At 42.4% G+C, this 13992-nt stretch overlaps 1 protein-coding gene across 4 annotated transcripts in view; it reads right to left on the bottom strand.

The window, feature by feature from the left end:
• Positions 1-13992, bottom strand: part of Ctps2 (CTP synthase 2) — a 117475-nt gene that overhangs the window by 18867 nt on the left and 84616 nt on the right. For all 4 annotated transcript variants that reach the window (XM_028761967.1, XM_028761973.1, XM_028761977.1 and 1 more), the window contains exon 17: positions 3119-3263. In XM_028761967.1, coding sequence (XP_028617800.1) covers positions 3119-3263 — 145 coding nt within the window. The remainder of the gene's footprint in view (positions 1-3118; positions 3264-13992) is intronic.

Here is a 13992-nt window from a genome sequence, read left to right as displayed (position 1 = left end):
GACAATTTAGTTCACCAACTCTAAATCCCCCAAATAATATTCTTACTACAATCCCCCAGTGTGGAATGATAAATATTCTTCACTGGACAGAATGCAGAGGTTACAGCTCACGTGTTCTTATTAAAGCCAAAGATTTTGCACGTTGAAGACATAGGCTGCCCAAGTACCACAGGGTTATGTATCGTCACAGACAATTTCAGGGGAAGGAAGTCATTCTTCCAGCGTTCATGTTCAAGCTGATTACAAGTAGTTAGCATGTTTGAAAGAAACGTGTGTAAGAGCTCTAAGTCAGCTCATATCAGAGTGGCCAGCAAAGCAGTCACCCTTTCAAAAACTCAGTAATGCTGCAGAGGTGCCAGGGAGCAGCTGAGGCCAACAGTCACTGGAACCCTGCTGCCTGTCACAGGATTATTAGTCACCATTCCTGTGTTTTAGGGAATTCATTTGTTGTTTTTGGAGGGTCGAGTTTGTTTGTTTGTTTGTCTGATTGATTGATTGATTTTGTTTGTTTCTCTGATTGATTGATTGATTGATTGAGACAAGGTTTCCTGTAGCCCAGGCTAGCTCTGATGACCTTGAACTTCTGATCCTCTTGGTTCCACTTCCAAAGTGCTGGGATTATATGTATGCATCATCATGCCTGGTTTAGATAGTGCTAGGGATAAAACCGCAGGCTTCACACATGCTGGACAACATTCCACAACTGAGCTGCACCTCCTAGACTGTTTGGGGGATTATTTTGCCTTCTGGAGGCAGGGTCTTGATATGTAGCCCTGGCTGGCTCGGAATCAACAGTGGAGACTAGAGCAGCACTGAGTGTTGAGTAATCCTCTAGTCTCTGCAGTGCTGGGATTTACAGGTATGTGCAGCCACACCTGCCAGTAGTCGCCATTCTTGAGATCCCTGCAACATATCAGGTTTGGACCATCTTCCTGTGCTGCTTGCACCTACGACTTTAGTGGAGAGCAACCTGTGTGCTAGATAGCCAGCCAGACAAGGATAAACGGAATGCTGTCTACCCATAAGGGAAGGCACCAACTTTTGATTCATAAAGACCCATGGAGGCCTACAAGTTGGCTGAAATTACAATGACCACCATTACAAAGGCTTTTCTTCTCTCTTACACTATATCTGGCTCAGGAGTTTCAGGCAAGTGCTCATCTATGGATGAGCGTCATTCACAAACGCCCAGCCTCCATGCAACAATCAATAGTCCTCACATAACAGGTGGGTAGAAGGACAGCTAGACCACAGAAACTACACAGCATTCACTTATTAGCTGACACTTGCAAACAGCCAAATACTCATGAGTGTATAATTTCTCTCAGCCAACTAACGTGCTCCATTGTTACCTCTTTTCCTACATGAGAGCCTGAAATAATAGAGAACATAAGATAGCCATAAAATGTCATAGTACACATGTGGTTTGAAATTCCACATTGGAATTTTCAATCTGCAATATTCTAGCCTGAGAATGTTTTCATATCTGAAAACAAGCTAAGCTATTTGGAGACCCCAGCTGAAGCAAGGAAGAATCTAGAGTCCCCTTAGCCTGCTCCTTATGGTAGTAACCCTCAGACTAACCTGGAAAGCACTACCCTGGTTAAAGTCAGCAAGGAATGATTATCAGTTTGGTAAGGCAGCAGGCATGGAGGCCATGTAAAGCTGCTCCCATATGAACCCACAGAAAAGAAAAGTACTAGAGCTGCGAGCTTTTCTGAACAATAACGCCACTGTAAGAAGGGTTGTGGGGACTGGAGAGATGGTTCAGCGGTTAAGAGCACTGGCTGCTCTTCCAGAGGGTCAGAGTTCAATTCTTAGCACCCACATGGCAGCTGACAACTGTCTGTAACTCTAGTTCCAGAGGATCTAATACCCGCACACCAATACACATAAAATAAAATTAAAATTATTTTTTAAAAAAGAAGGGTTATGTAACACACGCTCACAGACTCCCCTTGTACCAATTCATCCTGATCTCAATGTAAATCCTGCAATGGTTGATTACGAGAGTGAAAGTCTAAGCAGCATATAGCGTCACTGTGACAGTCAATCATCCTTCTTAAGTTTGGAATACTCCAGGTAATTCCTCCCACTTCTAAACTTTCTACATACAATACATATAATATTCTCAGATGAGAATAAATACAGATATAAATTCTATGCAAATTATTATTTAAATGTAATGAAATCTTAGTGAAAATTATGTCATTACCTTGATCTTAACAATTACTGTGCCACTCACCTGCGAAATTAGGAAAACGGAGCAATACCTTCCCTCCTCTCCTATATCTTGTTTTGGTTTCTGTTTTATGAAGACCGGGCATCTTAGGGTAGACAGTTGTAGTTCAATAGATAAGAGAACTTGCCTAGTATACATGAATCTCCGGGCTCCATGCCTAGGATGGCTAACTGTGGTGAACCCATATTTGTAACCCTAGCACTCAGAAGTTAGAGGCAGGAGGATCCAGAGTTCAAGGTCATCCTTGGCTACATAGCAAGTTTGAGAATAGCCTGGGCTATGTGAGACCTTGTCTCTAAAAACACAAACAAGAGACATGTACACTCGCTATGTATACCAGGTAGGCCTGGAAACCATGATCCTCCTGCCTCAGCCTCTCAAACACTGGGAATACAGGTATACACCACTACAATCAGCAAAATATAACCTTAAATTTTTAAATGATAATGTTAGTAAGGTAGATATAAATTTTGATTTCCATTAATGCTATGATAATGAAAAGAATAGCGAAAGTTTAGGTACAAGGGATCGTCAATCGAACTAAACTGAAATTCATGAACTAAAAACCAATTTACTTAACAACTTTCAGGGAAGAAAATGAAATCAGATCCCTTAACTGAAAATGGAGTCCAAATACATTGTTGAATATTAAACTATGAAAGTGCTAGAAGAAAACATTGGGGTTATGATTTATAAGACTTTTCCACTGGAAAAAGTTAGGTATGATACTAAAGGTAGGATGCAGAAAAACAAAAGGCTTGACTACATACTTTTTTTTCAAAACTGAAATTCCATAACAATACTAAAATTTTTGAAATGGTAACTTGTTAGTAACCATACATCTTGGCCTATTACTAGGAGCATTACGCTGGTTACCTGTATGACAGTTTGCTCATCTGTTGCAGGTGGGCATTCAGATTCCCAGTTGCTGCAAGTAACAGCCCCAGGTATGGAGGGGAAGGCTTCATCGGCCTAGAGGAAAACTCAGGATGGAACTGGACACCAATGAAATACGGATGATCTGAAATGAAAGCAAATACAAAGTGACTGAATCAAACAGGCATGAGACCCACTACAAAGGATGCCAGATCATCGAACAGCAGACCCATTCTAAGTACTGACGTGATGACTTGCCAACAGAGTTACTTCTATGATCCATTTTTTGTAATAAAACTCCAAATTTTAAAACATATTTCACTTAAAGACCTAGAATTTCTTTTTTTTGCGGGGGGGGGTATGTTAGACTATGGAAAGTGAAGCAAGAGTTTTTTGAGTGTGAAGATAAAGTCTCCTTGAACATCAGCCTGCTTTTCTCTTTCCTTTTGAGACAGGGTAACATGTCAAAAGGGTAGCACAGGTTACCTGTGAACTTTTCTGTAGTTGAGAATGATGCTGAACTTTTGATATTCCTACCTCTATCTCCTAAGTGCTATGATTATAGGTGGGAGCTTCTACACGGGGCTTATGCAGTGCTGGGACTGAACCTAGGGTCTCCTGCATTCTAAGCCAGTGTTCTACCAACATAGCTACATCCTCAGCCCTAGCCTGATTCTAGAAGGCCTTTCATTGTTGTCTCAATTTCCATGGTGTCCCTACACTTCAAGCTACCCGCGACCCAAGTCAAAATCTTGCTGTGTATCACATGGTAGCCTCAAACTTGTGTCAATTCTCCTACTTCAGCCTCCCATGCTGGGATTACAGCTGCATACCAGGTCCAGCTCTCTTCCTCTTAGATAGCTTTAGTGCACTTCTTATAAAGTCTTTTCCATTCCCAAAGTCAAGGTTCCCCAGGATAATCACTTACCTAGCCAGCTGTGTGGGGAAATGGCAAAGACAAAAGCCTTTCTAGTAATGGCTTCATGCTAGGCAGTAGTCACGGTACCATAAAAAAAGAACTGGTGCTGGCATACCATACCGGCATACTGGCATGTGCCAACATCTCCCCAGAAGTGTATAGTCTGAGTAACAAAAGCATGGACTTTCAACATGGCAATGGGGTCACAGCTCAAGGCAGCCAGCATTCAAGTTCATCTTTATTTATCTCTTGTAACACTTATTTAATTTTATGTATATGTGCCTGTACATATGTCTGTACATCATGCGTATTCAGGAACCCATGGAGCTCAGAAGAGGTGTAGAATCCACTGCACTGGAGTTACAGACAGCTGTCAGACACCATGTGGGTTCTGGGGGTCTCTAACCTGGGTCCTTTCCAAGAACAGTAAATATTCTTAACCACTAAGGCATCTCTCTAGCATCAAGTTAGTTTTTAACTCCCATGCTTCCTGTCCTTTACAAATGAGTATATATTGTCATGGGGGAAATAGAAGCGATTTTCAGTTTCAGGCTCCTAAGAAGCTCCTATATCAGAAATTCATGATACAATCAGAAAAGTGCCTTTTCCCAGATACCCAGAGTCCTCTGTTTTAGAACAGCCAGAGTTAGCAGCATTTCCAAATCTGGGTAGAAATTTTCTGAGATTTCAATTACTTCCCCAAATCAGGACTCAAAAAAAATTTATGTTTATTTCCAGATTAGGAACACATACTTTGAACTTGTGTCTACTGCCGTAATTATTATAGTAGAGCATGGTCACTGTGCTATACTCCCAAATTTGAAGTATGTATCAAACTGAAGATAATAATATGAAATGCTTTATAGACAAAAGTAAAGGTAAATTTAACTCATTCAGTGCAATGTTTTATCGAATGATATAGAAATCTAGTATGGGGCCAGCAAGATAGCTCAGCATGCCTGATGACCTGAGTTCAATTTCTGGTAGCTACGTGATGAAAGGGAAGGAACTGACTCCTGGAAAACTGTCCTCTGACTTCCACACACGTATGCTGACACTCGTGAACCCACACGACACCCACACAAACTAAATCTTTAAAAAGTAAAACTTTAAATATACCTTAGAATTGAAGAATCACAAACTCTTGTCACTAATAGAGACCCAAACTATGAACAACAATAAGTTATTTGCATTCATTAAAACTGAGGGCTGGAGAAATGGCTTAATGGATAAAAACATTTTCTAAGCAACCATGATCTGAATTCAAATCCCTGGTAGCATCCATGTTAAAAAAAAAAGTTGGACACCACTGCTAGTGCCTGTAGTCCTACCATAGGAGGGTAAAGACAGGAGTATTTGGGGAGCTTCCTGGCCAGCCAGCCTAGCAGAAAATAGGGAGTTTCCAATTCACTGAGTGAGTCCCATCTCATGGCAATAAGGTTGCATGATAGATACAGTGATATTTTTGAGAATCCTGGAGCTCTGGTTTCTTGAAAACAACACAGAAATATTATAAGAACGTGTTGTTGTTTTAATCCCAGGTGTGGGCATATGGGGTTGCTTTGGATTGACTATGATTTGCCTTGTGCTCTAGCAGAAGCATGGTTTTGCCAGCTGCAAATAATTTCTGAGCTTGTGTGATATTTGGAATTCTGGAACTTTTCAGAAGGTATATAAATTCAAGGGCCCTGAGAGGTAGGGTAGGTAGTTGTTGGTCATTTAAGGAAATTGGTTGTAGTTTGTTAGTAGCCGTGGTCAAAGAAGAAACAAAAGAAAAGAAATTAGTTGCAGGAATCTCTTTTTTTTTTCTCCTCTATCTGTTTTCTCTCCCATCTCCTCTCTCTCCCCTCTATCCTTGTCTCCTATCTAGTATTAAGAAGTGAAACCAGGGGAGATAAAGGGTGTGTAAAAGTAGAACCCACATAGTAGCAAAGACTAGATACAGATAGAAGACACTGATGTCTTTGGACTCTCTGGCCTTCGGAAACCCACACACACACATTCACACACACAACACACACACACACACACACACACACACACACTAATTGAGCATTCAATAGCTGGTAGCCACTATACCGAACAGGCAGAATAGTTTCTTCATTGAAGCAAATTCTACTGGACAGATCTGATCTCAGAAAATCCAGCAGAGGAATACTCTATATTTAAGCAAAAGCCTCCTTGAATTAGAAGGCTGCTCAGATATGAGCCTGGTATGAGGAATGATACCTTTTCTCTCAACGAAAGAAGACTTGAATGTGTTGGTGCAGGGGTATAATCTCAGAACCCCAGAGGTGGAGGCAAGGAGATCAGGAGTTAAAGGTTATCTTCAGCCACATTTAAAGTTCAAGGCCTTCCTGGGTTACAAGAGACCTGTCTCAAAGCAAAACAACAAAAAAGTCAGTGTTCTCATTACTTCTTATTGTTACTATGATATAACCAAACCTAGAGTCACCTAGGAAAGGGGAACCTCGAATGAAGAACTGCTTCAACCAGACTGGCCTATGGCCATGTCTATAAGAGATTATTTTTACTGATGAGGGAGGATAACCCATTGTGAATAGCACCAACCCTAGGTAAGTGGGTTTGGGGTGAGAAAACTGAGCATGATCTGGAGAATAAGCCAGTAAGCAGTATTCCTCTATGGTTTCTGGCCTGACTTTCCACATTGATGAACTGTGACCTAGAAGTATAAGCCAAAATAAACTCTTTCTTTACCAAGTTGCTTTTGGTCATAGTATTTATAACAGAAAACAAACTAGAACTTTCAAGCATAGTGGTACAAGCCTGTGTAAGCCCAGCATTCAGGAGACAGAAACAGGAGGATCATCACAAATCTGAAGGCAACCTGGTCTACAGTGCAAGTTCCAGGTAAGCCTCAGCTACTTAGTGAGATCCTGTCTCAGCAAAACAAAGAAGAACAGAACAAACAAACAAACAAACAAAACAACAAAAAAACCCAACAAGGGTCTTACGAAATGGCTCAGCAGGTAAAATTGCTTGCTTCCACCAAACCTAATGACCTGAATTCCATCTCTGGGGCCCATGTGGTGGAAGGAAGAAATCAAGAGGGGTCTTTTAACCTCTATACACAAGCCCTGGCATGAGGCTCATCCTTCACGCCCACCCCTACAAATAAGTAAATAAATAAAACAAGTTTTTAAAAACAAAAAGAAAAGTTTATATTAAAAAGGAAGAAAAGTCATACACACTTAGAGAAGAAATCGAGCAATATCATTTTAAAGTGAAACACATTAAACATTATAGCATAATATCTAGGGATGTCTTAGAAAGGAAAAAGACAGCCCTGTGTTTCTGCAGAGCTACAGAGAGAAGCTGTGACACAGATCATGTCACAGCCAGAAACTGACTATTTAAATGAACAGATCATTGCTCAGAATCATTTTATTCAAACAAATTCTCTGTGTGGATATGAAGAATGATGAGAGAGTTTTTATTTTGATGATGTCCTATCAGTCAAACAAAGTACCTTTAAAAATAATGCTCTTAATCACTTTAAAGCACATTCTGACATTCTAACAAATCTCAAGCCTTGTTCCTCTCAGAATCCTTGAGGGACAGTAGAGACTCATGGATACGCTTCTAAAGGGTGCTTAAGATCAAAATCTTCTGGGGAATTTTCCTTCATAAAATGAATTCCCCTGTAGTGAGCGTTTAAAACCTGCAAGGTTTTCCGGCAGCTCTCATTTCCTTTCCAGCCTTCATTAAATCCAAGGCGTCGATGGGAATCTAAATCTTTGTGAATAAAGAGGCCTCTTGGTATTTGCTGACAATAAGAGAATCAGGAGAAGGAACAGAGAATAAATACTTAACAAGGTAAACAAGCAGTTCTTTGCTTAAGGAATTCTCTGCCCTCTTCTCACAAGCCAAGAGAGGTTGGTAGCCTTCAATAGCAATCAGTGATCACACTTTAATTCTACATTAAAGACTCCTAAAACACCATTACTATTCTAATTCAAAACTCTACACAGGGCCTGGAGTGGTTTCCAGACTTCCAGAGGCAGAGGCAGGTAGATCTGTGAGTTCTAGGCTAGCCTGGTCTACAAAGCAAGTTGAGGATAGCCAGGGCTCTGTTATACAGAGAAACCCTGTCTTGAAAGAACAAAACAAACAAAAAGCAAACACAGAAAACTCTATAGAGAAACCAGACAGGGTGGCTTACACCTGTAATGCCAGGACTTGGGAAGCTGAGGCAGAAGGCTTATCTCGAGTTGGAAGTCAGACTGGGCTATACAGTGCATTTTAGGATGGTTTGAGCTATGAGATGATACCCTGTGTCTCAAGAAAAGAAAATTAATCAATAATAACCACCACAAAATAGACTCTAGGCAGAAGACCCAGTGGAAATACAGAAAACTAACATGCACTAAAAAAGGAGCCAGAAGAAGGCTGAGTTACTCTCCACCTCCCAATGCCTAGTTCGATGGCCCTAGACATATTATTTAACCTCTCTACACTCCAGACTCCTCTATAGAAGGGAGGTAACATCCATCAACCACTTTGTGAAGCACACAGGCACATATGGAGTCCCTGGCAGGGTGTCTTTAGGGCTAAGCATCTAGTGAGCAAGCTAAAGGTCCAGGTAAAAGGCTACTACATTCAAGGCAGCCATCACCAACAACAGGTCTCCTCCAGGTTTGGGATTCCCCTTCCTCTTCCTATTTGAGTTCTTGAAGTACTCAAACAGATTATGGAAAGGAGACAGGACAGAAAAGAGCATTTAAATCAGAGAATTAAGGCATTGGCTAAGACAGAGAAACAAGTTGACAAGCTGTAAAGAAAGTCTGAAATCTAAAGCACATAGAAAAGACACATTCCCCAACATCATTCTAACACTTTGTTGTGTGTATTTGTGCTTGTTTATTTGTTTGAGTCAAGACCAGCTCTGGCTGGCTTGGGACTCACCAAGTAGACTAGGCTAGCCTTGAACTCAAGAGATCTAGCTGTCTCTGTCCACCAAGTGCTGGGATAAAAGGCATGAGCCATGATGCCTGGCTATTCATTTTTATGTCAAGAGGTCTCCTGGCTGGCCTGGAGCCTACTATGTAACCTAGACAAGCTTCAGGTTTGCAGTGATCCTCCTGCTCAACCTCCCAAATCCTGAGATTACAGCCAAGCACCACTATACCCAGGTCAGGCTACCCTTCTGGAGTATCATGTACTTCATGTTAGCATTCTGTCTAAACTCCACCCCCATAGTTACCTGGCAACAGCCAGGTATGCTCCTCCCCACAGTTACCTGGCAACAGCCAAGTAGGCCTGCCCACTATAAAACAGACTGCTTGCCCCTCCTCTCTCTCTTGCTCTCTTGCTCTCTTTTGATTACCTGCTGCTCTCTTGCCTCTTGCTTCTCCCTTCCCCTCCCCCTCCTTCTTACCTCCCCCACTCCACGTGGTCATGGCCAGCCTCTACTTTTCTTTCCTCCCCTCCTTCCCTCTTTCCCTCCCTCCCTCCCTCCCTCCTTCCCTCCTTTCCTCTCTGTCTCTCTCTCTGTCTCTCTCTCTGTCTCCCTTTGTCTCTCTGTCTCTCTCTCTCTGACTCTCTCTCTCTCTCTCTCTCTGCCTTTCTCTACGTCTACTACCCTCATAACTCCCCTCCCCATGCCCTGAATAAACTATTCTATACTATACTGTCATGTGGCTGGTCCCTCAGGGGGAAGGGATGCCTCGGCATGGGCCCACTGAGACATCGCCTTCCCCCAAACCTCACCATACACCCATAGAACATATTCTCTCTCTCTCTCTTTATAAACACATCACTTCACATCCAACAAATCAGAGTGGATTCTTCAGCAAAGCCAGAGCCTTGTCCTGCTTAGGAAGTAGGAAAGCTAGAAGAACCTAGAGGCAGGGAGGAACTTGAGGACAAGTCAGACTTGAAACCATCATGCAGTGAGGCTAAGGTGGCAGGGACAGGGAGGGTAATCTCAAACACTTTTTTTCCATTAGTAGAATCACTTGACATGTGATTCCAAGTTGAGGATGTGAAGGAGAAGAAGAGCTTAATAGTTCAATGTCAAGCCTGGTGATCTAGGACAGTGGTTCTTGATCAAGTACATTTGCCAGTGTCTACAGATGGTTTTATTGTTGTTTTGTTTAATTGGTTTGTTGGATGATTGGTTGGTTGGTTTTCGTTAGGCTTGGTTTTTGAGACAAGGTCTCCTATAGCCCAGGTAGAACCCAATATACCTAAGAAGTTCCTCAGGAGCCTGAACTCCTGATCCTCTTGCCTCTCTACCTTCTAAGTAATGGGGTCACAAGCATGCTCCATCGTGCCTGGCACTGAGGCACTGTGGATGGAGCTCAGGATCTTGTGCATGCTGGACAAACACTCTGCCAGGAAGATAGGCCTTTTCTCCCTAAATCTGTAAAGATGTTTTTGAAATGTTAAAACTAAGGCGTAGGGGGAATCAGGTCTGCTGCTAGTATCCATTGCCCTGAGGCCAGGGATGCTGACAAATACCACACAGAACATGGAACAGCTCAACAATAGATAATCTTGTGCTAAATCTCAAGGGCAGAGAGAGTAAGAAACTCTGAGGAGAGGAGTCTGATGGTACAGTAACAAAAATCATCTAGAGGAAGAGTTTGGAGAGCATTTAAATTTAGTTTAACATAAGATGAGCACACCAACAGAGCATCCAGACAAACAACCAGATCAAGAAGAAACTCCACAAGTGTTCAAGTTTGTCAAAGGAAGTGTGGTCTAGACTGGGGGTTGCAAATATTTCTATAAAGGGTTGAATAATAAATACTTTAAGCATTGCAGGCCATGACGCTTCTTTGCTAACTGCTCATTCCTCTTACTGTAACATAAAAAGCCGTGTCAGAAGCAAGGTCACTCTGACCATCCCTGCCTTTGTGTGCATCGTGAGCCAGCAGAAAATGTTGGAGTTACCTTGTCTGAAAGTAGGTCATAATACCCTCTTGTCTGGCAGGCATGGGAGCCCACGCCTATGACTCCAGCATATGGGAGGAGGGGTCAAGGGTATCAGGAGTCCAAGGAAAGCCTCGGCCAGGCACTGAGTTGAAGAAGGCAAGCCTGGGATACATGAGACTGTCTCAGAAAAACAAAACCAACATAGAGAAAACAACCCTCATTCCAGAAGGATTCTGCCCTGCATCTGTGGGAGAAAAATGCTGACGAGAAAGGCCAAGAAGAATCTGGACAGGCTATTACACCTTTTGCCTCATCATATTTTCATAGAACTGCTTATTCCTCTTCAAATCTAAGAATTAAAAGAGTTTTCCCTGGATCTTTGGGTCTTCATTTCTGAAGGCTCCTGTCTCAGTCACAGGAAACTAACTAAAGAGGCCTGTTACTCTTTCTGATAGCTAATCTTGTCAACAGACACACCTGGGAAGAGGAAGCCTCAGGTGAAGAACTGACTGAATCCCAGAGGCCTGTGGTCATGTCTGTGGGGCACGTTCTTGACTGCTAAGTGATAGAGGAAGGCCAGCACCTGTGAGCAGTGTCCTCCCTTTCTCCAGGAGGGCTGGTAGGCCTGGGCTGGATAAGAAATGAAGCTGGACGTAAGCTTGGGGGCTTACAGCAAGCAGTATATCTCCATGGTTTTTGATTCAAGATCCTGCCTTATGTTCTTGCTTAGCTTCCCTTGATGGACTGTAACTTGTAAGATGAAATGAGCCCTTTCTTTTCTCCCTAAGTTAGTTTGGTCAGTGTTTACCTTATTAATGTATAACAGTGGACAACATGGTTGTGGGGTGGGGTGGAGTTAGTTTTATAAGGCAAAGTTTCTCTGTGTAGCCCTGGCTGTCCTGGAATTCACTCTGTAGACAGGGCTGGCCTAAAACTCAGAGATCCACCTGCCTCTGCCTCCCAAGTGCTGGGGTTAAAGCCGTGTGCCACCACTGCCTGACAGTGGCCTTGGTAGAGGCAGCATGAAAGCTGAAGAACTGAAAGTGTAGTGGAGAGAAGATGAAGCTTGGTGCCATGTGCTGGACTTGGGATCCTGGAAGAGAAGCCATGGAAGGCCGCTGATGAAGGTGCAACCCCAGCTGCAGTGGAGACCTCAGATTACTGGAGATTCCAGGACATTGGAGCAACAGCCAAGGACAGTGGCAGGTGTGGCATGAAGCCAGCCACAATGTATAACACAAATGGTGTGCTGCAGGTGGCAGAGCCAGAGGAGTGGGTCTACCAAATCCCTGGGATCTCAGAAGATCAAGAATGAGTCCTAGATTGTGGTGGACAGGGAACTTTTTTAAAGACTCTGGTTTAGCTTTCATCTGATTGTACCTGTGCCCTGGTTCTCTCTTCAAATAAGAAAGAATATAATTTGTCTGTCTGTTTGTTTGTTTTTAATTTCACAAGAACCCACAGTTAAGAAGCTTTGGATTTTTAAAGAGATACTGGACTATTAAAGCATAAAAATTGTCCAAGACTGTGATACTTTAAAAACTGGAAGGCTGTATATTGTGATACCAACACAAGATCTTAGGATAAGAAAGGAAGTTATGATTTAACAGTAATGGGTTTGAGTGTCACACTGACAAGGGGTAGAGTTGTGACAGGTAATCTCTGTTGTCAACTTGACACTCCTGGGAAGAACTCTCAGTTGAAGCATTGCCTCCATCAGATTAACCTATGGTCGTGTCTGTGGAGTACTTTCTTGACTGCTAATTGATGTTACAGGGACAGGCTATTGTAAACAGTACCGTTCCTAGGCAGGTGGTCCTGGGCTAAATAAGAAAGCTATCTAGAAATAAGCCTAAAAACAAGCCAATTCACAGCATACCTCTGTGGTTTTCCTTCAAGCTCCTGCCTTGGCTTCCCTTGATGATGGATTATATCCTGTAGGATGAAATAAACTCTTTCCTTCCCATGTTGTTTTGGTCATAGCAGTATATCACAACAAAAACGATAACTAGAACGTGTTTTTCTCTTTTATTTATCTGCTTCTTTTCTTCCAGTGTGGAGGACTGAACCAAGGGCCTCCTACCACCAAGCCAATCCTCATCCCTTGCTTTTCTTTTATTAATCTTGTATCACAGGAATGTCAGCTGTGACCTTTATGATGAGTGAAGAAAAGGTCACACCTTTCCACCCCTACACCAATCTCCAATAAGACTATTTATGGACACAGAAACGCAAATGTCACATAATTACAGAATTATTTTTTCATGTCATAAATATTCTTTTAAATTTTTTTAATCATTTGAAAATGTGGAAAAAGTATTAGTTCAATACACACACACACACACACACACACACACACACACACACAAATGAGCAGACTGGAGCTGACCCCTGGGCAAGATAAAAGCTGAGACAAGCTAGGTCGTTGCAGAGCTGAATGAATGTGAAGACTGCTCACTGCCTTATGTCTTGTCAATAACAAATGTGTGCTTTTGGGCCTATATTTTCAGGGTCTTCTAGCTTAGCCATAAATAATTTCTGTGCTACTTATTTATTTCATGTAACCAAGACCTGCCTCAAACTCACTACAAGCCCAGGCTTGCCTTTAAATCAAAGCAATCCTCCTGAATCAAAACTTTCCAAGTCCTGGGATTACACATATGAGCCAGCACACCAGGCTCCCTTCCTCAATAGGAGTCCAGCCCTTTGGGTTTTGTTTTAATACAGGGTCTCACATAGCCTATGCTGTCCACACTATGTAACCTTGAACTTCTGCTCCTCCGGCCAGGATTACTTTCCAGGACTGGGCCACCATGCCCAGGTTATATTGTGCTGGGGACCAAACCTAGGGATCTGTACATGGGAAGCAACCATTCGACCAACTGAACTACATCTCCAGCCCCTTGTTTGGTCTTACAAAAAACCCTAAGTGCAGCGATTAGTGTCCAGAAATTCAATGATTAGGCCAAGGTTGCACTTTAAGTACAAGCAGTAAAAAGAGTCAGGAGAGGATCTGGGCCTCTCATGAAATAGACATCCACAATGACCACCAAGA

This window comes from Grammomys surdaster, unplaced genomic scaffold, assembly GCF_004785775.1.
Source record: "Grammomys surdaster isolate TR1022 unplaced genomic scaffold, NIH_TR_1.0 131, whole genome shotgun sequence".
NCBI classification, from domain to species: domain Eukaryota; kingdom Metazoa; phylum Chordata; class Mammalia; order Rodentia; family Muridae; genus Grammomys; species Grammomys surdaster.
This window is presented reverse-complemented; position numbering and strand designations above follow the sequence as displayed.